The sequence below is a fragment of the Culex pipiens genome, chromosome 2 (genome assembly GCF_016801865.2).
Source record: "Culex pipiens pallens isolate TS chromosome 2, TS_CPP_V2, whole genome shotgun sequence".
NCBI lineage: Eukaryota > Metazoa > Arthropoda > Insecta > Diptera > Culicidae > Culex > Culex pipiens.
This window is the reverse complement of record NC_068938.1, coordinates 138,100,308-138,120,846: the sequence shown is the minus strand read 5'-3', so window position 1 is coordinate 138,120,846 and position 20,539 is coordinate 138,100,308. Positions and strand designations below refer to the sequence as shown.

The window sequence follows — 20,539 nt, the reverse complement described above, 5'->3', positions numbered from 1 at the left end:
AGTAGCATTCTGAAACTCAACACCCTATAAAAAGAGTACCATTGAAACCAAATAAGGACAAAAGTTGACAAAATCGGAAATTGGAACATGTGTTTGATGTTGCGTTCGTTCCAAAAATGTCCAGAAACCACCACCAAGTAGAGACTGAGCAAACTTAAGGGGCACACGTTTCCGGCCAGCCCGGACAATATCAAAAGCGTCAAAGTACGTGCAAAGTGTTTCGTGATTCTTGGCCGCTCCTTCCCCACCCCCTATTTCTGCAACGACCTAAAATGACAGCCTTTAGGTGGAACCCTTTTTTTGGGGGGGCTTCCCATGGGGCGCCGGCTTCCACTCCCCCAACTTTGCCCTGTAATCGGACAAAGGAATCACAGTTGGGCCAGGCGGCCCAGAGAAGACGAATCCCGCCGGCTACAAATTGGCAGTTACACGGAAAAGTTGGCCGTTTAAGGTGAAGCCCCTCTCTGCCGGGGCCCGTTCATTACTGCGTTGGAGTCTCGTTCCAATGCGGACAAGTGGCGGCCCTGGCCAGGAGCCTAACAATTTTCGGAGTATTTCGCCCTTATCAAGATTTTGGAGGAAAAAGTTTATTAGAATAGGCGGCAGGAAGGGTGGGAGGTAAGTTTGCTTCGAAATTGTATGAGATGGGGGGAAGTTTGAGTAGACACTGTGAAAGAATGTCAAGAATCGTGGCATTTTGGAGTGGGTTGTGCAAATAAAATGGAATGTTTGGAATTGGAATAAAACATTAAATTTAAAGTCAATCTTATTCCAGCGAGGTTTCAACTTAAACGGTTCTGACATTAAAACTTGGAACCTCAATCGAAATCAAATGTTTTTTTTTTTGTTTTGGATGGAGCTTAACCCATGCATTCCCCATTTCACAATGTAATTGCAAAACAAAAACCTTTTTATAAACTCTAAATTATGTCAAGTAAGTTCCAGTCAAGCTTAACCTAAAAGTAGGTGTAATCGATTCAAAATCACTTTTCCTTCGCTCACTGTACCATAAAACCACACGCCAAACCAGGCCGTTATAATGAGGGACGTGCTCGTTTGCCCGAGCATGTCTGACCTCCTCCCTTTCCCGCTTTCCGTGCAATTTTCCAAAAAATCAAGAAATAAGAAAAACATCCAAAAACATCACAGCCAATGGCAAATGTCTGTCCCGTTCACTCTCTCTCCGGTCCCTTCTTTAAAGAGAGAACGAGTGAGTGAGTGACGACGACCAAGACACGATGACGATGATTTATGGCTGTCTTCATGCAAAATTACCGTCCCACCCCTCCCACCGGAACCTTATCTTTTCCTTGAGGCAAACTGGGTGGAAGGTGGAGGAAGAAGGCCTCTCCAGCTCTCCACAGGGGTGGGCTCTTATGAATAATGAAAGTTGGAAAATTGCTCACAAAACGACGACGGCGGAAGAGTGCCAAGTACGTGACGGCGGAAATGGGTAGGTAGTTGTGGTAGTCCTCAGGAAAATTTTGTGAAAAAAGATGGAGGGGGAGGGTAGGAAAAAGTTGGCCTCCGCGCCATTTAGGCTGAAACGGTGAAAACACAATTACAGCTTAAAGTTTTGGGCTGTTAAAGGGTACACCAGCGCGATGCAATATTTAAAATATTTTGCACTGGTTCATGAAAGGAAACCTTGATTTACGCGATTTAGGAAAGACGATATTTATCCCACTGTTAAAGTTCATGAAATTACACTGTCCTCGTTACTTTGTTAATATGGTTATAAAGCATATTTTATTTAATTTTGCAGTCTTGTTCTAAAGACACAACATTGTTTTCCATTTAGGATCAACCAATTGAAACACTTTCCCCCTAATAATAGATTTTTCCAACTGTTTTAAAAATTCCACAGACACGATAGCTGACTCGGTCCTAACTAGGTTCCAGCATCGAAATGGATCTAGTTCGTCCTTAGGGTTGATTTTTGTCCCTGATCACTAATCCGAGCTTCATTTTTCGATATCATGTTACGAAGGGGCAGCACGACCTCTTTCATTTTTGAACATTCGTATAAATTCGTGTCTTTTAATAATTTTTTAGAATCATTTTAGAAAACCGGCCTTCATCATCCGTTTTAACGAGTCCTTACCAAAATGTTGAGCAAATTTGGTCAAAGCAGTGTTGAGCTATAGTTGCATCCTTTTTTGCCTTTCTCACCTCAATGAAGAATGGCTATAAAATCACTCGAAATATGAACTGCTTAATATGACCTCCTAGACCCATTTTCAATTAGACATTTCGACGCAGAATCAAATTCTGAGCAAATATTTGTGTGTGTGTGGTTGGATGTTGCACTCGATTCTCTCCGGACTGGCTGATCCTTTTTTGTCCGTTTTGGGGTCCCATAAGTCACTATCTATAAATGATGATGTTTAGTTATGTACTTTAAAAGTTATGCTTGAAAAACGATTTTGACTAAAGTCTGAAAGATTGTAAAAACCCGATTTAATATCACCAGAGGTGAAATAGAGCCTTTCTTACAAAATGATGAAACTCCGAAAAATATATTGGTGCAATTATTTTTTCAGAAACATAATGATACCACCCAGTGAGAATTTGACCTAAAGCTTCGAATCTTTTTAGACTAAACCTCGAATGCCATTTTTTTAAATCTCAGAGGTACATTCTGGGTCGCAAGATAATTATATTCAATTGAGAAAAACATATTGGATTGACATTATTAGAAAACAAAAATTAAGGGTACACAGTCTTTAATGTTAGTCTATGATGAACTAGAAAAAATACAAATCGATAATGCACACTTTCACGCGCAGCGTAAAACGCGCAAGCGTAAATGTGCTGGCGTTATTGCTTCGACTTGACGGCTTGTCGATCTTTCGAGTGAGAATGGGCTGGGACTTTGAATTTGATGTTCAGTATATAAAATCCAAAAATTTAATAGGAAAAATAGGGTAAAAATAAGACGAAAAACACTAAAATGGCTATATCTCTGGAAATACATTTTGGGAATGCTTAAAATTTTTGGCCCAAGCAGTTTATGGCGCATGTTTTCGAATGGTTTTTTGTTTGAAACTGAATTCTTTTAATTTGATAGTGTTATCTGTAAAATAGTCCAAAAAATACCTCTAAAAATGGCTTTGACCACATTTACTGGTCGAAAATTGTGAATCGAAAAATAAAATGTTCGTCTCCGACCCCGCGGCTACAGATCTGAAATTTAAAAATTGTGGGTTTTTCAAGCGGTTTTCCAATGATGGAAGACACATATTTTTAAGAGCGGATACAGACATCGCTCATGTATTTCAGAAAAAGAGCTCTCAAAAATCAGACTTTGAGTTCCGGGTTTCGGGCCAAAATTCAATCGAAAGAGCGCATCTAAACCTTTAATTTAGTAATAGGATTTTTCCTAGGACGTTTCCTCGCCGTGCACGATTTTTTAAAGATTTCTGAGAAAAGCGTTTTTCCAAAAGCAAACCTTAAACCTTTCTTTTGTAAGAAAGGCAAAAGGGTGATTTTTGTAAGAAACCCCGTCATGCTATACATTTTTGCATAGGTACTTAAAAGACATTTCCAACGAACCCAAAAAGTTGAAGATTTGACAACCCTATACAAATTTATGAGCACTTAAGTGATATTCATACACTTTTTTGATGCCGGATCTCAGATATTTAGGTGACGTTGTTCGGAGCTATCTTGTGACTCATCGTTGGATGGGTATTTGGCAATCGAAAACCTTTCCGATACAAAATTAAAGATCTGGCAACCTTATCAAAAGTTATGAGTAGTTAAGTAAATCAGACAGAATATCGAAAGATTAAAAATGAATTTACTCTAAGTATTAATATGAGGAAGGCGCCAACAACCTTAAGGTAGATTAAGTATTGTTTTGCCTTCCTCACCGTACTGAGGAAAGGCTATAAAATCACTCGAAAAATGAACTTCTTAATACGAGCTCCTAGACCCACCCTCACGTATACATATCGACTCAGAATCAAAAACTGAACAAATGTCTGTATGTGTGTTTGGATGTGTGCACTGAAATATTCTCACTCAATTATCTCTACGCTGGCTGATCCGATTTGGATCGTTTTGGTCTCATTCGATTCGTCTTGGGGTCCTTAAAGTCCTTATTGAAAATTATGAAGTTTAAAATACTTCAAAAGATATGCTAAAAAAAACATTTTGAAGAATTACCGGAAGATCGTGAAAAGGGTGATTTTTGTAAAAAAAAAAACCCACCTTGATATACATTTTTAGAAAGGAATTTAAAAGACCTTTCCAACGAGCCCAATACATCAAAGATCTGATAACCCTATCAAAAGTTATTAGCACTTAAGCGTTATTTATTCACTTTTTCGAGGCCGGATATCAGATATTTCGATGAAAATGGTGTCCGAGTCCATCATGCAACCCGTCGTTAGTTAGATATATGCAAGACCCAAAATATCGAAGATCTGATAACCCTATCAAAAGTTATGAGCATTTAAGTGTTATTTATACACTTTCTGGAGATTGGATCACAGTGTATTTCTATGAAAGCATAATCCGAATCGATAATGAAGAATTCCATGCCAAATAAGGAACCAGACCCTCTCCGATTTCAATGAAACTTTGTGGACATGTTATCCTACGCTTATATAAGCCATTTTTGTGTATATGGAGCCAGTTTCACTCGATAATGACATTTGAGAAGGGCGTAAGTGTTTTAAATATTTTTGTATTTCGTAATTTAAATATTGCTGTATCTCGAAGCCGTTGCATCGTATCAAAAAGTGGTCAAAGACAAACTTGTAGGAAATTCGACGGGCTTTCCGAAAAAAATACAATGAAAGAAAAAAACACGCCACTTCTATGAGAGTTTTTGATTTTTAAGTTTGAAGGTCAAATTTCAAGGTGAGCCCACAATTCTTTAAATTTTTATGGGAAAACAGCCTGAGATGTTACAATAAAGCTCACGAAAAATGTAGGATGGAGCAACTCACCTAAAAAATTACAAAAATCATTTACTGGAACTGTTTTTTTAAGTACTCTCAACGTCGAAATTTTCAAAAACCGAATACGGAAATCGATTCTCCAGACAATTTTACAATAAAGTCTCCATATTGACCACTGTCCTAAGTCCAATCCTTGTGAAGTTACAGCGGTTTTCAAAACAAAAATGTTGAAAAATTTGGTTTTTGATGGTTTTTAGCAATTTCTATATAACAGACTAGATTTTTCAGTTTCGAAAATGTTTTTACCGGAAAGCTCGTCCAATTTTCCATTTAAAAAAACCACTATAAAAAACTCAATTATGACGTTGAGAGCATTTTTCAAAAAAAACTGTATCAGTAATTTTTTTTTTTCAGGTGAGTTGCTCCATCCTGCATTTTTTGTGAGTCTTAATGTAACATCTTAGGCTATTTCCACAAAAAATTTGAACAAAAAAAATTGTGGGCTTACCTTCATATGTGACTTTTAAACTTAAAAATAAAAAAAAAACTAACTTAATCCACCTATGTGGTTGGAGCCTTCCTCACTCATTACCAACAATGGGTGATAGGGACAGGGTGGCCAGATCTTCAATATTTTGGACTCATTGGAAAGGTCTTTTGATTACCTAACCAACAATGGGTTGGATGATGGATCCGGACATAGTTTTCATGCATATAAGTGAGATCCGGATATATGTGAAAACACATTTTTATATATAACTTTTGAACTACTTATCGAAACTTCAAACAATTCAATAGCGATGTATGGGACCCAAAACCAAGTCAAATGCAACCGATTTGATCAAAATTAGTCTAGCCAGTGCTGAGAAAACTTGGCAAGAATTTTGGGCACATACATACATACAGCTACAACACACATACACACACACAGAGACATTTGTTCAGCTTTCGATTCTGAGTCGATTGTTATACATGAATATAGGTCTACGAGCTGTTTTTCAAAAGTTCATTTTTCGAGCAGGATTATAGCCTTACCTCAGTGAGGAAGGCAAAACTCATAAAAGTGGCCTTTTTTTCTTTTCTTTCAGTGTATTTTTTTCGGAAAGCCCGTCAAATTTCCTACAGCATTGTAGAAGTTCCTTCTACAACTTTGTACAACATTGTTACACTCTAAAAACTAACCCTGCAAAGTTAGAAAAAACACGAAATTTTAAAATGAAAAAAATTGTTCTAAATGAAAAAATGACCCTTCTGGGTCAATGAAGATTCGAAAAGCACATTAAATTTCCCTTAAAATGACATGTTCCAAAAAAATTTACAGTCAGGTTACGGAAAATGGGAGAGATTTTTAAACTTTTTTTTGTGTTTTTTTCGATGAAAAATACGTTTTTCGGAATTCTGAGTACGCCAATAAATCAGGCGTCTAATTTTACATTAAAGTCCCTATGACACCAAATATCTATCTCATCACAGTTTCAGGCTGCAAATTATTGAAAAACACCTCTTTTTCCGCATGTTCAAAAATGGAAGGAGTCGTACCGCCCCTCTGTCACGAGATATCAAAAAACGGACCTCGGATTCGTGATCAGGGACAAAAGTTACCCCTTAGGACAAAGTTTCACGCAAATCGAAGAGGGGTCGAGCAACTTTTTCCGATTTCGTGTGAGTTGGTAGAGAATTACCCAATTACGAAATACAAAAATATTTTAAACACTTACGCCCTTCTCAAGTGTCATTATCGAGTGAAACTGGCTGAAATCGGAGAGGGTCGAGAAAAAAGTACTTAAAAAAATCATTTTTTTTTCTGGAATTTCTATATAAATTTAAAAAAAAACTTGATAAAAGTTGAAAATGTAAATTTAAATACCCTAAACACGTTGTTGTTTTTCATTTTATAAGGACCCTGGACAAAGATTATAAAAAAAGTATTAGTGTGCCCATACAAATCCTTTTGCATTTATGCCGTTTTTCATGAATGTAACCCCCAAATTACATTTCTTTATTTTCAAAACAACAATACAACATAACACATTTATGGTAGAGAGATTAAAAACTGTGTTAAGCTTTATTTATTTCAAAATCAATTCGCGTTGAAGAAGTTTAAGTATCAAATTTATCTAACAAACTATTTTTCAGACCTCATGCTTAATTCAATGTTTGATCTGGTATTGAAGAATAAAAAAATGCTCAAGTTCCTAATTTCCCTTCAAAACATCTTTCACTTTGGGGGAGCCATAGTACAAATTGAAAAAAATACCTCGACCTTTCTGTAACATGAGAACTTGACAATTTGATTGCCAAAAACTGGTGGGTGAAGAGGGGGACGGGCGGAAGGACGATAAAATTGACAAAACGAGAAACCCACACCCTGCGAGTAGAAGCGCTCGGCTCGCGCCAAAAAGCGAGTATTAATTTCCTTTCAGGTAATATGATTTCTGGCCGTTTACAGTCCTCGTGCGCTGGGGGGGTCACCGAAATATGATACAGGTTCAGGCAGCGGGGATATGGAGCCAGCCGGGCAACAGTTGGTGAATTCGGATCAACTCAGGAAGGGAAGTGTTTGGCGTTTGGCTCTCTCTCTACCAGGAAAAAGGAAATGATATGCAAAATCACAGTTTTTTAAGCTCCAACGGGGGGAGGATTTTTGATGGCGATGGGTTTGTTTTGATATCTTGTTTTTATAATGCGATTTATTTAAAGTATGTTTTTGTGCCAGCGAGTATGAATAATTTACGTGTTTACTTCATTAATATGCATTGCGTTTGGGAGGCGTCCTCATTCCGGGTAGTGATTCAATTTCGAGCCCAAGTGAGAGCACGCAAAAATAGTACAAACACTTCTTATCGGCCCTCTCAGCATGGGACAGCAGCGTTGAAGCCGCATGTGATCATCATCAATTCTGCCCAAATTGATTTAACTAAGTAAGAGTGATGCCCGATTACACTCCTTTAGTGAGGCGGGCACAACGTCTTCACTGTGCGTCGTTGCTCCAACATATGTGAGAGGATCTAACTCTCTCTCTTCCCCCCTGCTGACAAGTTGCCCACCAGATGCTCGGTGTGCCCATTGGTTCTGTTGATGGAGTTCTTTACGAAATCATTTGAAACTGTATTTAACGTATTTTCTGAAGGTTTAATTTCACAAAAAAAAGTTATTAAAATTACTAACAAGGAGTGTTGTAAGTGAGTGATTGAAAAAACTATCATTTGATGATTCCTGCACCGAAATATCAGAAGGTATAACGAAACATTTGAAACTTTATTTAACGTATTTTCTAAAGGTTTAATCGCACCAGAAAAAAAAATTTATTACTAATTAGGAGGTGAGTGATGGAAAAAACTATCATTTGATGATTCCTGCACCGAAATATCGACCGTCACTAAAGCAAATTTTGATTGTTTTAAATTTTATTTAAAAAAAATCTCAAAAGCAACACGTTTTCATTGAGAACTTGTGCCATGCTCAATTCCGCTCCGCACAACCACTTTTAGTCTAAGTAGTTTGAACAGGGTACCCGAGCCGAGCTCATGTACGTATACGAAGAACGCGCCTTTTTGGGACCCATCCGTCGTCCGTCAGTTGCGCTTCAGTGATAAGAGTATTAGTTGTTTACGCAGTGGGTGGGGAGAGGGAGGGGGTAGGAACTGGTTGAGACCGTCCCATCATCCCTGGATTGTGTCGGCACCTTCTTACACACACGCTGAAAGCTTCGTCAACATACTGCTCCCACGTGAGCTTACGGCTGTGTGTGTTGTGTGTGTAATGTAGTGTGAGTTTTTAAGGGTAACGCCATGCAGTAAGGGGAGGGTGGCAAAATACGGTAGGCCGTATCATCATAAACATAATCAGGCAGCAACAACGCGGCAACTATAGCAAAGAAGTGAGCTTAAGGAAGGAAAGGAGAAAATGGAGCTGTGGGACTTTTTGCGAATAACAACGGATCATCATTGGCTCAGCAGTATGCTGCAGTAGAGCCATAGTGGCCAAATAAGAGTTGTTATCAACGAGAGGACACGGGAGGGATAGAGTGAATCCTCGTAGCAGGGTGCAGTTTTTAAGCCCGAACTATTGTGTGGGAGTTGACCTATAAATGGAAATCTGATTAGAAACAATGGAGCCAGGAGCCAATAACATGATTAATTGGGAAATGCACTTACACAATAAGTGAATAAATGCAACACCACGTGGGTTATCGATGCCGTGTACCACATTACTATCGTTGCCATTTATCAGTCATCTAATTAGCCTGCTTTTAAAGGTACCTATTTAACATTTCAACTCCCAACCCCTCAAAAAAGTTCGAACGCCAACTTCAACTCACTGGTTCTTGAGTATAACTCAACAAATCGGAACAATTTTGTTGAAGTAAATTGTTAGAATGTCTAGATGATCCTAGAACTTTGCAGAAACTGATTTGATCAAATCTGTGACTTTTTCAGATCGTTCCCACTTTCTTTTTTTCCGCGTGCAGATTTCGTAACACAAACAATAAAAGGGTAATTCTCTACCAACTCACACGAAATCGGGAAAAGTGGCCATGAACGGCCATGAGCAACGACGACCAACATGTGGGCAACAAAAAATGTCACTGAATTATCTCCAGACTGGCAGAACGGAATTTGACCGTTTTCCCATAAGTCTTTATTTAAAATCAGCAAGTTTCGTAATGCTAAAATTCCATTTTGGTGAAGTTCCGGAAGATTGTAAAAATGGTGGTTGGTAAAAGAATTGAAAAAACCTTTCCAACGTGTCCAAAATGATGCAGATCTGACGACCCCATCAAAAGTTATGACCACTTAAGTGTTAATTACACCAAAAGTTAAAGATCGAGAGGATAGTCCTCACGAAAAGAAACGTGAGGAAAGTGCTATTTTGCGAGAGTATAGTCCTCTCGCGTGTTCATTCGTTCATTGGAACAGTTCATCCTATGAGTGACTTACATGGACAAATGTCCGCCACTTAGTCACCGAACCATGGTGGCCCAAACGGCAAAGGCACGGTACCAGTACTTTTTTTTTGATAGATGAACTTTTTTTGAAGATAAACCCATGAGTAAAGTACTCTCGGTAGTTTCGCACACAGTACCATTCTACTACCGTACCATACATACCGAATCGTGCTCTTTATCCTCTCGTATGCCGATGCCCAGTTCTGGGTGTAGAGTAGTACGGGAGTTGCCATCGGGTCCGGTGTTCAGTGGTTAGCGTGGTAGCCTCTCACCCCAGCAAGGCCTGGGTTCAATCCCAGACGGACCCGGTGGCATTTTTCGAGACGTGATTTGCCTGACCACGCCTTCTATCGGATGGGTAAGTAAAACGTCGGTCCATTTGCGTAAATAGAGGTTTTGGGTGACTCACCACACAAACCTTCGAACGCCTAGAAACGAGCAGAAACTTGCAACAGAGACCACAAAAGACCCGGGGGTCGTTAAAGTGGATTGCTTTACTTTGGACAAAGTTGCGCACCGTCCATGTAAATACTTAGTTTTTACCTAAAAAGTTCATATTCGGGTTTCCGATTAGTTTCAAGGTCAATTTTATGAAATTGAATAAAATAAGTTGAAAAATTGAAGTTTGTGTTAGTTATTTGGCCATTTTGATTTCATATTAGAAGTTCTCAAAATAAGGTTTACAAAACTTCTGCTTCACGAAATTTTTGTAACCATTTAACTAGTGTTTAGCCTAGCCAATTACCTTGCTAACGCTCAAAGAATTTTTGAAATTCCTCTTCTGCTTGTCTTTTAACATCATCTTTCCTAAAAATAAATTTGCAAGGCAAAGGTGCGCACTTAAATTTCTATTCATTATTGTATGAAGAAAATTCAAACATATTGGATAACTTTTATTTCTGATGGTATTGATTCAAAATCACATCACGAGTTATCGCGATTTTACGAAAACAAGTTTTGAAAATGTTGGTCGTCGTTGATCATAGCCGTTCATGGTCACCCGCGACAGCTACGGACGACGAAACAAAGAGAAACGCAAAAAGTAACCTTTTCAATTTTTTTTTCGTAAAATCGCAATAACTCGTGATGTTTACCAGCAAACCCCTTATGTTTATATATCAATTTTTTGTAATTGTCTGCTCTACAGCTTTGTAAATCATTCTTACACTCTGAAAAATAAAACCCTGCAAAGATAGAAAAAATACGAAATTTTAAAATGAAAAATTTTGTTCTAAATTAAAAAATGACACTTCTATGTAAATTTAGATTCGAAAAGTACATTCAATTTCCCATAAAATGACATGTTTCAAATTTTTTTACAGTTGAGTAACGGAAAATGGCAGAGTTTTTAAAACTTGTTTTAGTGTTTTTATCGATGAAAATACGTTTTTCCGGAATTCTGAGTACGCCATCAAATCGGGCGTCCAATTTTACATAAAAGTCCCTTTGACATCAAATGTCTATCTCATCACCGTTTCAGGCTGCAAATTATTGAAAAACACCTCTTTTTTCGCATGTTCAAAAATGGAAGGGGTCGTAACGCCCCTCCGTTATGAGGTATCAAAAAACGGACCTCGGATTCGTGATCAGGGACAAAAGTTACCCCTTAGGACAAAGTTTCACGCAAATTGAAGAGAGGTCGGGGCAACTTTTTCCGATTTCCCATATGTTTATACTGCCCATGATCGCATAAATGTCCCATATGCATTTTCATCACTTTTGAGTTATTGATGCAGTTTTGTTCAAAATCGTGTGCTCTTTCAAAAGAGCCTATAACATCCAGTACTTTGTTCTAGAAATCAGGAGGAAATCCAGTTTTTTCGTGAAATCTTAACACGTAGCCTTATGTGTGGGACAAACTTCAAATGCGTTTTTCTCAGCTTCCTATTTTTGCATATGGGACATTTATGCGAACAGGGGCAGTATAGGACCTTATCAAAAAAAAATCTAGAAATGTTTTTATTTGGTGGTATTATTCTATCCTTGAAATGACATGATTTGGTATTGTTGTGGTCTTCCGCATACAAAATTATTGTATGATTTCCTGGTATTATACCATCTATTAAGGGGTAACCAAGGGCCATTTTTGGTCCTTGTCATTTAGCCAAGTAATACCAAAATTTGGTATTCCTGTTTTATTTACCCCTGCTCGGGAAGGGAACAATTCACTTTAATCCCTAAAGAAGAACAACATCGGCGGTCAAAACTTCGGACAGTTATAACGATCAAAACGAACATATCAGTAGAAAATCATCAGTTCGACGCAAACGTGCTAACTTGTCGTACGTCGCTATTTGACGTTCCGAGATAAACGTGCATCGTCCTGAAATTTGTCTAAATCAGTAACAACATTTCAAAAGGGCGAAACCTACAATCCTGCCGTTTCGGGAAAATCAACATTCAAAATTTTGCAATTTCGATCAATTCCTATTTCCACAAAAAAGCATGAAAACCATCAATTTTGTCAAAACGTAATAGAAAATAGCAATAATTTCATCATAGAGAGCAATTTGAAATTAATTAAGGTGTTTTTGATATTTAAAATTGAGAAACAGAAATTACACCTTTTTGAAAAGCGTGCCTACATTTTCGCCCCACCGTATCGAGGTTTTTAAGCGAAGATGGCGTTTGAATGGTGAACACCCGAAATGTCAAAATCGCGCAGTAGCACCAACATTACAAAAAAAATGTGGCTGTCATGCCATGGCACACTTTTTCCGTAATGTTGGTACCACTGCGTGATTTTGACATTTCGGGCGTTCACCATTAGAACGCCATCTTCGCTTAAAAACCTCGATTCGCCACCCACCCAACCAAAACAACGGTATCGCCCGTCAGGTTACGCCAAAAAGCAGAAGTAAACAACCGATTCGCCCTTTTGTGTTTTTTTCATTTTTCGGGTTTTTAAGGAAAAAAGTGGTTAAACAACTATTTTATCATTGTGAAACGTTACAGTCAGTGATAATACAGTGATATTTGCGACCTCAGTGATAAAAAATGGGTCTAGAAAGCCTTCAGAAGGAGTCCGATTCAGGCCAAGAATCGTTGAGCAAGGATCACGGCTATGATACACAGTAAGTAGCAAGTTGGTTTGACGATGTGGTCTATATTGAAGTGACGTTCCTTGGGGTGTCCCCGCCGGAAGTGGGAGACATGGCAGCTGACGACTAGGCCACCCCGCGGCACCATCCTGCCTTCTCAATTTTTGCATAGCTTCAATGGTTACGGAGGTAATGATTTTGTACGGCATTCCTCCTAAACCTCCCTACACTAACTTTTTGTCCTGCAACTGCTCGACCCAGAATCCCCGGATGTCCCAAGAACCGGTAAATTATGTAGCTTCATGTCTAGATTGTGAAACCAGACCAGATCCGATACTACAATAATTGAAATTAAAAAGTTATGTATTTAGGATCATACAAATCTGTGTTTGTTGTGGAATTGTGGTCAGAGACATCAGAAACATACATTTTGATCCATTTTGAGGATTGTCAGGTTAAAATTCACTAAATTATAACGAAAATTTAGTGTTTCTAAATATACGTCGGAACTTGCAGAAAACACTACATTCGCCCCTCGTGATTGGGTGAAAACACAAGGGCGGAAACTCAATTCGGTTTGTTTTGATTGATGTTGCTGATTAGCCCTTTTGTTTTTTGCTTGTAAAACTACGTATGTTCGGAATTTTGTGAAGTTGAGGGGGTTTTAGAATCAGTTTTGTTCGCTTTACATGATTTTGACGAAAACTCAGTTTGTTTACATCTGAGGGTTTCGCCCTTTTGAAAAGTTGTTACTGAAATTTAGTTGCTGGAGTCCCGAGATATAACTGAAAATGTTTACGGTAGTCGAGCTCGTTCCTGTGTCAAACGCGTTCTGACCTGAAATTCCTTTGGCCAATTGTCGCACTTACATCAATGTTCATGCTGTGTCAAGATAGCACGACAAGATTGAAACTTCTTTCATATGAAAAGTGACAACAATGCACGGAGTTTTTTTTTCGGTTATTATGGAATATCTCAGGATTGGAAAAGGTGAGGTATTGTGAAATGCACAAAATGGCGTTCTTAACTCAATTTGTCCCAAAATGCACTTACGACAAGTTAGCACAACAGCGACGAGTTATGAGTAAAAGTGTAAATTCCAAAATACAAAAAAATAATCCAGGAAATATTTTCAGATATAAAAAGTACTAATTCGTCTGTTCAAATTGCGCATCCAAGGCACAAGCCAAAACAAATTTGCTTTCAAAAATCCTTCATTCTATCATAAACTCGTTAAGCTATTTTTCAATCTTCATTCAGCTGTAAAATCCACTTCAGGCACCACCACCACCACCAGTTGATTTAATTCCAGCAGCGTAACTTTTCCAACTTTTCCCACTCTCAAAAAAAAAGCACACATCCAAATATATTGCACACACAAAAAATGTTCGCATATAGCCTTATTCATATCTCACCTCCAAACAGTAAACAGAATAATCCAATTTTTACGGTGATGAATTTATCCATGGTTGTTATTCTGTGCGTCCTCGTCCTACGATGATCCTGACTTCGGCTAGCTCCTTCTCCCGTTAACTCGAAGAACTTTCCTGCTCCGAAAAACTCGTCAGGTGTTTTCGCCCCGCGCTGGCGGGAATTCCGAAAGATTATTACACCACGCTCTGTACGAGAGCGCACAACCACCTTCTTCTCCTCAACCCTCTTGGTGCCCTTCACCAACACCAACTTTGTTGATCACCACACACGTTGCGTCGAACTCCCTTTCGACTGTGCGCGCGCCAAAAACACTCTCACACGCACGTGCTACCGCCGCCGAATAAACATTCACTTGTTTGTGCAGAGGATGCTCCTCCTGCACGCACACGTCACACAGTAGGCTATTTTTATTGAGGTGAGGTTAGAATTTAGAACACCACACACACGCGAACGCACGAATCGAAAATCGAATTGGCCCTGTCACACGCACGCACGCACACACCGACTTTGTGGGCAAATTTGATAAATTTTCCAATTTTCGGTTGCGTTGGGCGACCCCTCGGCGAAAAAAGACAAAAGAGTGGGATGTTGCGAGGGGTACGGGGATTCGGGATGACTAGACAGACTAGAGGGGGTTGGGTAAACTGGGGGGCAATCTATCAAAACACTGAAATTTTCAACGATTTTTCGCACACACCAGCAAAGTGACGTTTCACACGACGCGACGCGTCGGTAAAATTTATTCTGTATCAAATTCTGTGCCCGAGTTTTTTTCCCTGTCGGCAACGACCTCGACGACTACCAGTGCAGAAGAAAAACAGCTGTGGGATGAATATATTTTCCTCGTCTGTGTCTCTATGACCACGGTCCTAGCAGGCCACGGCCCGAGGGGTCCACCGATCAATACTCCAATCCGCCGCGATAGTAAATCTTCATTTCACACGCGCGCGCTCTAAATTTAGAATCTGCAGAACCCGGTCTCCTCGCAAGTCTGGCTGGACGCGGAAATCCGGAACATCAGCGCGAAAATTTCACCCACAAACCAACGAACGAACCTTCCGAGCGAAACACGTGCACCGACCTCGACGTTCAAAGTACGACTGAACGCGAGACATCCCTGCACCATCGGCGCGCTCCAACAGGAACTTCTGCACCCCGTCCAATTCGGGCGGACCCCTCGTTCGGCTCTGTTGCGCGACGCACCCGAACGCGCACCTTGTAGCATAACAAACGGCCGAACGCGAGCCGAGAGAGCGCGCGTGACGCAACATTCTCTCTCTCTCTCGTTTGCGCGACATAACAAGAGTGCGACGAAACGAGAGAACAAGGAAGAAGGGACCTTGCAAAACAATCACGGTGGTCTAGTAGGTCAGGAAAAACTCGCTAGTCACCAATACAAGTGGGGAGACCGCGTGGAAAACCGGGTGGTTCGGAAAAGCCGGCTGCTTTTCTCTGTGTGTGACGGAGATTCGGACGGCGTTCTCCCGCTCAATATCTCTGAACTGAACGCCGGTGGTGATGATGGTGGATGCTAAATTTAGACAAGAGGCGATTATTCCGGGATGGTAGGTCCAGATAGAAGCGCGGCTATTGAATGGTTAATTCCGCAAGCCGATCTTTGGGTTATCGCACAGTGAAATGGTCGGTTTAAGAGGGGGAAAAGAGATTTAATTAATGGGCAATAGAAATCAATTAAGAGAGAGTGGGAAGGGGATGTGAGACTGGTCGAAATTAAGCGTGCGAATGGAGTTTCAATGGAAACAACAAGTGCGAAAATAAAAGATGGATGGAAGTTTTAGTCAGGGCACGCACGGACAAAAGAAAATTCTCGAGGGAGCTGTGCTACTTTTGTAGTGAATTTTGTATCGAAATACGTAAATTTCATGCGTTCTTTTTAGGGAACATCCACTTTATTGGGAATCTCAACGTTTATGTTCATGTTTTTGTCAATTAGCCGTTTAAATCAAAAAATGTTGAAAAGTATCACTTTTCAGCATTTATTTTGAAAATTGTTACTATACGATGCAATTATTTTTGGTACAGAGAAGTAGGCTTTTTCGTCGTTTAAGAATGAATATATAAATATAAAGCATTGATGGACACCTTTTAACCGAAGCAAAAAAAAATATATTTAACATTTTTAGTTTTTTTTTTCATTTTTAGTGACAAAACAGTATATTTTCTGATAACTTTGAGATATTAAGTGAAAATAGTAGTACAATCACAGACAACAGACGTAGCAGCTAGAACAAAATAATTTGAAAATCGTGTGTAAAAACATGGCGGGTGATACACTAACGCCATCTCGTAGTCTATTGCCACTTGCAAGAATAAGCCTGAATGTAGACTGCAGTGCACCACAGTTTTTGCAGGAGCCGTATTCTTATTCTCACCAACTTGATTCGATGATGCTATTTTTTTAATAAACTATTTTTTTTGCTCTGAAATTAACTTAAAGTTATCCGAAGCGATACTGGGAATAAATACTTTCTACATTCCAAAACTATTTTTGATCTACACATCAATTTTCTCGACTAAAAGAGGCATGCAACTTTTGATGAGAATGAGAATACGCCCAACCACGTGCTTTTCAATGTTGTTGTTTACACTCGGTAGCAGCGCGGGAAAGTTGTCAAATCTCCTCTGCGACGACAGCGCCACAAACGGCTTGCCATTCTCGATAAAACCGTTGCATGTTTTTACACAAGGTGGTGATCCAGCCAAAACGTCTGTTGTCTGTGGTACAATCAACGAAAATACTAAAAAAAAAATTAAATGTGTAATATGGGTATCAAACGAAGTAAATTTTTGTATGCTTTTTCACTTTATTAGAGTTTTTTTTTGTAAAATACTAAAATTTTCACAAAATACCGTATTTTTTCGAAAATACTCAATTTTTTTAAATTTGAAATATGGGTATCAAAAGACGCAAAATTTTGTATGAAGCATACAGAATTTGAATGTATGTATGAAGCATGCAAAATTTCGATAATATCCATATTGCATATTTGAAAATTTGAGTATTTTCGAAAAAATGGTACACGGTATTTTGTGAAAATCTCAGTATTTTCTAAAAAAACTCTAATGAATTGAAAAAGCAAACAAAATTTCAATTCGTTTGATACCAATATTGAAAATTTTGAAAATTTGTGTATTTTCGAAAGAATACGGGTTTTTTTTCTGAAAATTTTAGTATTTTCCAAAAAAACTCTTATTAAGTGAAAATAGTATACAAAATTTCACTTTGTTTGATACCAATATTACATTTTCAAAAAAAATATATTCTTAGTGAAAGCATTGAAAATTTACCATGATATGGTTGAATTAATTGAGTAGAACTTTTCAGCAGTTATTTTGTAAAGTGTTACTATTCGATTCTACTATTTTTGGTACAGAAAAGTAGGCTTTTTCAGGAAGGAGTAAGTAGTTTCACGACGGAGTTGCTAAAACAATCTTTTCACTTTATATTAATGTATGCTTTGCCTGTTGTTTGTTTTTAGGTTAGGTTTGGCTTTCGGTCTGTTTGGGGAATCAAAACACTTGTATTTTCCACTCGAAACGTGAGAATTTTTGTTGTTCAGTGGATAATTCAGAAATGGAGAATACAAGGAACATTGATGAGACATTTCATTTCAAAAGTTTATTTAAATTTAAGGATAAAAATCATTTTTATTTCAGCGAATTTAAATATTTTATTGAAATTGCGATAAATTCAAAACATTTGAAAACATATTTATCGGTAGTTATTTTTAGAATCAGGACCGAGGAACGATAATACAAAAAATAATAAAAAGAAGATGATCATTTTCCCGCGCCATGTGTCAACAAGTGTGCGATCACATCAATCTGTTCCTCGGGTGTCTTGCACTGCCTCAAGCGAACTCTATAATCTCGATAAATGGCCCACAGCTCGGACTCGCTGTACAGCTTCCGTTTGCCTGGTTGGTCCTTCGGGGTTGCACCGGCGCCGGCGCCTGTATTTTCTCGACTTCTTCCTGCGGGACGAGGATGCTTTTCTTCCGTCCCGATGGACGGCACCGCTCCAGGTAGCGGAGGAAAATCCGCCGCGGTGAACGCGGCTACAGCCGGAGTCTGTTTCTCCTTCTTCCATGCTGGCGGCTTCGGCTTGGACGCCTGCTGCCTCGACTGGATGAACTGCGCACGTTTGGGACAGCTGCGGTCCAGACCCTCGTGGGATCCAGGGCAGTTGACACACTTCTTGGCTCGCGTTTCTTCTTTGCACTTTTCTGTGCTGTGGGAACCCCCACAGCTACTGCACCTGGGCTTGAGATGGCAGTTACTGGTTCCGTGACCGAACTGCAAGCAGTTCTTGCACTGGGTCACATGCGGTCCTTTGTTCCGGTAGGCTACCCACCGGACGACGACTAGTCCCACTTTCTTCACCTTGCTACTCAACTCCTTGAGACTGGTATGCCCCTTAGGGAAGAGTACAACGAAAGGTGTCTCATCGATGGCGGGAAGCTGCTGCTTCCGCTTGATGGCGTGAACTTCCAAGGCGTCCAGCTGATGTTCCGACTTGAGCAGCTCCTTGATGTAATCCGGTTCCAGGTTCGGAAGACCTCTCATCACTACCCGGTGCGGTCTATCACCGCGCCTTCCGTAGGTGTAGAACTCCACCTTGTTCTTCGTCAGGTGGGCTTGCACCGTGTTGAAGTCGTCGCTCGAGAAGCACGTAATTTTGGTGCCGTTCCGCGTCAGTGTGTGTTCCGGCTGGACATCACATGTCGACATCACCTTCGCAAGGCGGGCGAAACTCGTATTTTTCACCACCAGCGGCGGCTGCTTCTTTTCCCCGGCCGACTTGCCGGATTCTGGCACCACGGGGGTGGATTTCCTGCGGCTGGGTTCGCATAGTTGTTGTTGTTGTTCTCCTCCGATAGCGGGCTGAACTTGTTGTTGCTGAGCAGTTTTTTCACTTCCTGGCCATCGGCGACGGTGATCTCCTCCATAGCCTTCCTGCGCCGAACCTTGGTAATGGGACGAAATTCGCCCCCGTCCTCTCCTCCTCCTTCGGAGTCTTCCACCTCCATGCCCGTCGCCGCCTGCGTTTTGGGTTGGAATCCGTCCGGCTTCTCCCACACACTTTTCTTCAAGGCCGCGTTCCAGTGGAACGGCCTTCCATCCTCAGTCCTGTGCTCCGTCCACACACTCTCCGCCGTCGCGGCCGCCGCCATGGCCTTCGGCGAAAGTTAAAAAAAACACCGTCAAAAACGCGCTAAGCTCCAATCAAAGGACACACGTCTGCTCTGGGCGAGCTGTCAAACTGGAATGAGATTCAGTTTATTTGGACTCATTTAATAAATATTTTTTCCATTTGTAATAAGTGATTAAATTAAGTGCAATACTATTAACTGTGTGATGCATTTATAATGTTATAAGGCGATTGCAAATTTTATTTTGTTCCACCCCCATTTAAAATTTTCCTCAAAAACTGGGGCATAATTCTATTTCTCCCCCATCCTCAACTATGACCAGAGCCGAGGGACAAAAACTTCAAGTATCATTTTAACTATCCAAATGAATTTGAAAAACCTTTTTCAAACTTTAAAAAACTTGGTTGTGTCATTCAAAAAAGTTTTCAAACCTCTGCAATGTTTCGGTATTAACCTATTAATTTTTTTTTAAATGTTATTTTATGGGAATTTTAATTTACTTTTCAAAGCTGCAATAACCCAAAAGGGGCATTTTTTCATTTAGCAAATATCGATTTTTTTGTTTACAGGACCTTTTTAAAAAAAAATCTAGGAATAATAATATTGAACCAAAACTTGTTAAATTTCTATCTAAAATATTTCAAAAAAAGATGAGATTAATTTTAAAATATTAATTAAAAAGTTCGAATTATAGTCCGTATACGAATAATTCTCCACCAATTCACACAGCTGTTGCCCCGACCCTTCTTCGATTTGCGTGAAACTTTGTCCTAAGGGGTAACTTTTTTCCCTGATCACGAATCCGAGGTCCGTTTTTTGATACCTCGTGACGGAGGAGCGGTACGACCCCTTCAATTTTTGAACATGCGAAAAAAGAGGTGTTTTTCAATAATTTGCAACCTGAAACGGTGATGAGATAGAAATTTAAAGTCAAAGGGACTTTTATGTAAATGTAAAATTAGAATTTAATGGCGTACTCAGAATTCCGAAAAAACGTATTTTTCATCGAAAAAACACTAAAAAAGTTTTAAA

The 20,539-nt window shown here is 39.5% G+C and overlaps 1 protein-coding gene across 5 annotated transcripts in view; it reads right to left on the bottom strand.

The window, feature by feature from the left end:
- LOC120426052 (uncharacterized) overlaps positions 1-15,450 on the bottom strand; it is a 272,074-nt gene extending 256,624 nt beyond the window's left edge. For 3 of the 5 annotated variants that reach the window (XM_052708659.1, XM_052708660.1, XM_052708661.1), the window contains exon 1: positions 14,315-15,444. In XM_052708659.1, the coding sequence (XP_052564619.1) occupies positions 14,315-14,366 (52 nt within the window). In that variant the 5' untranslated portion in view covers positions 14,367-15,444. Of the gene's footprint in view, positions 1-14,314 lie in introns of all 5 variants that reach the window. The other 2 variants (XM_052708656.1, XM_052708658.1) reach the window with 2 other exon arrangements.
- Positions 15,451-20,539: the final 5,089 nt, after the last annotated feature.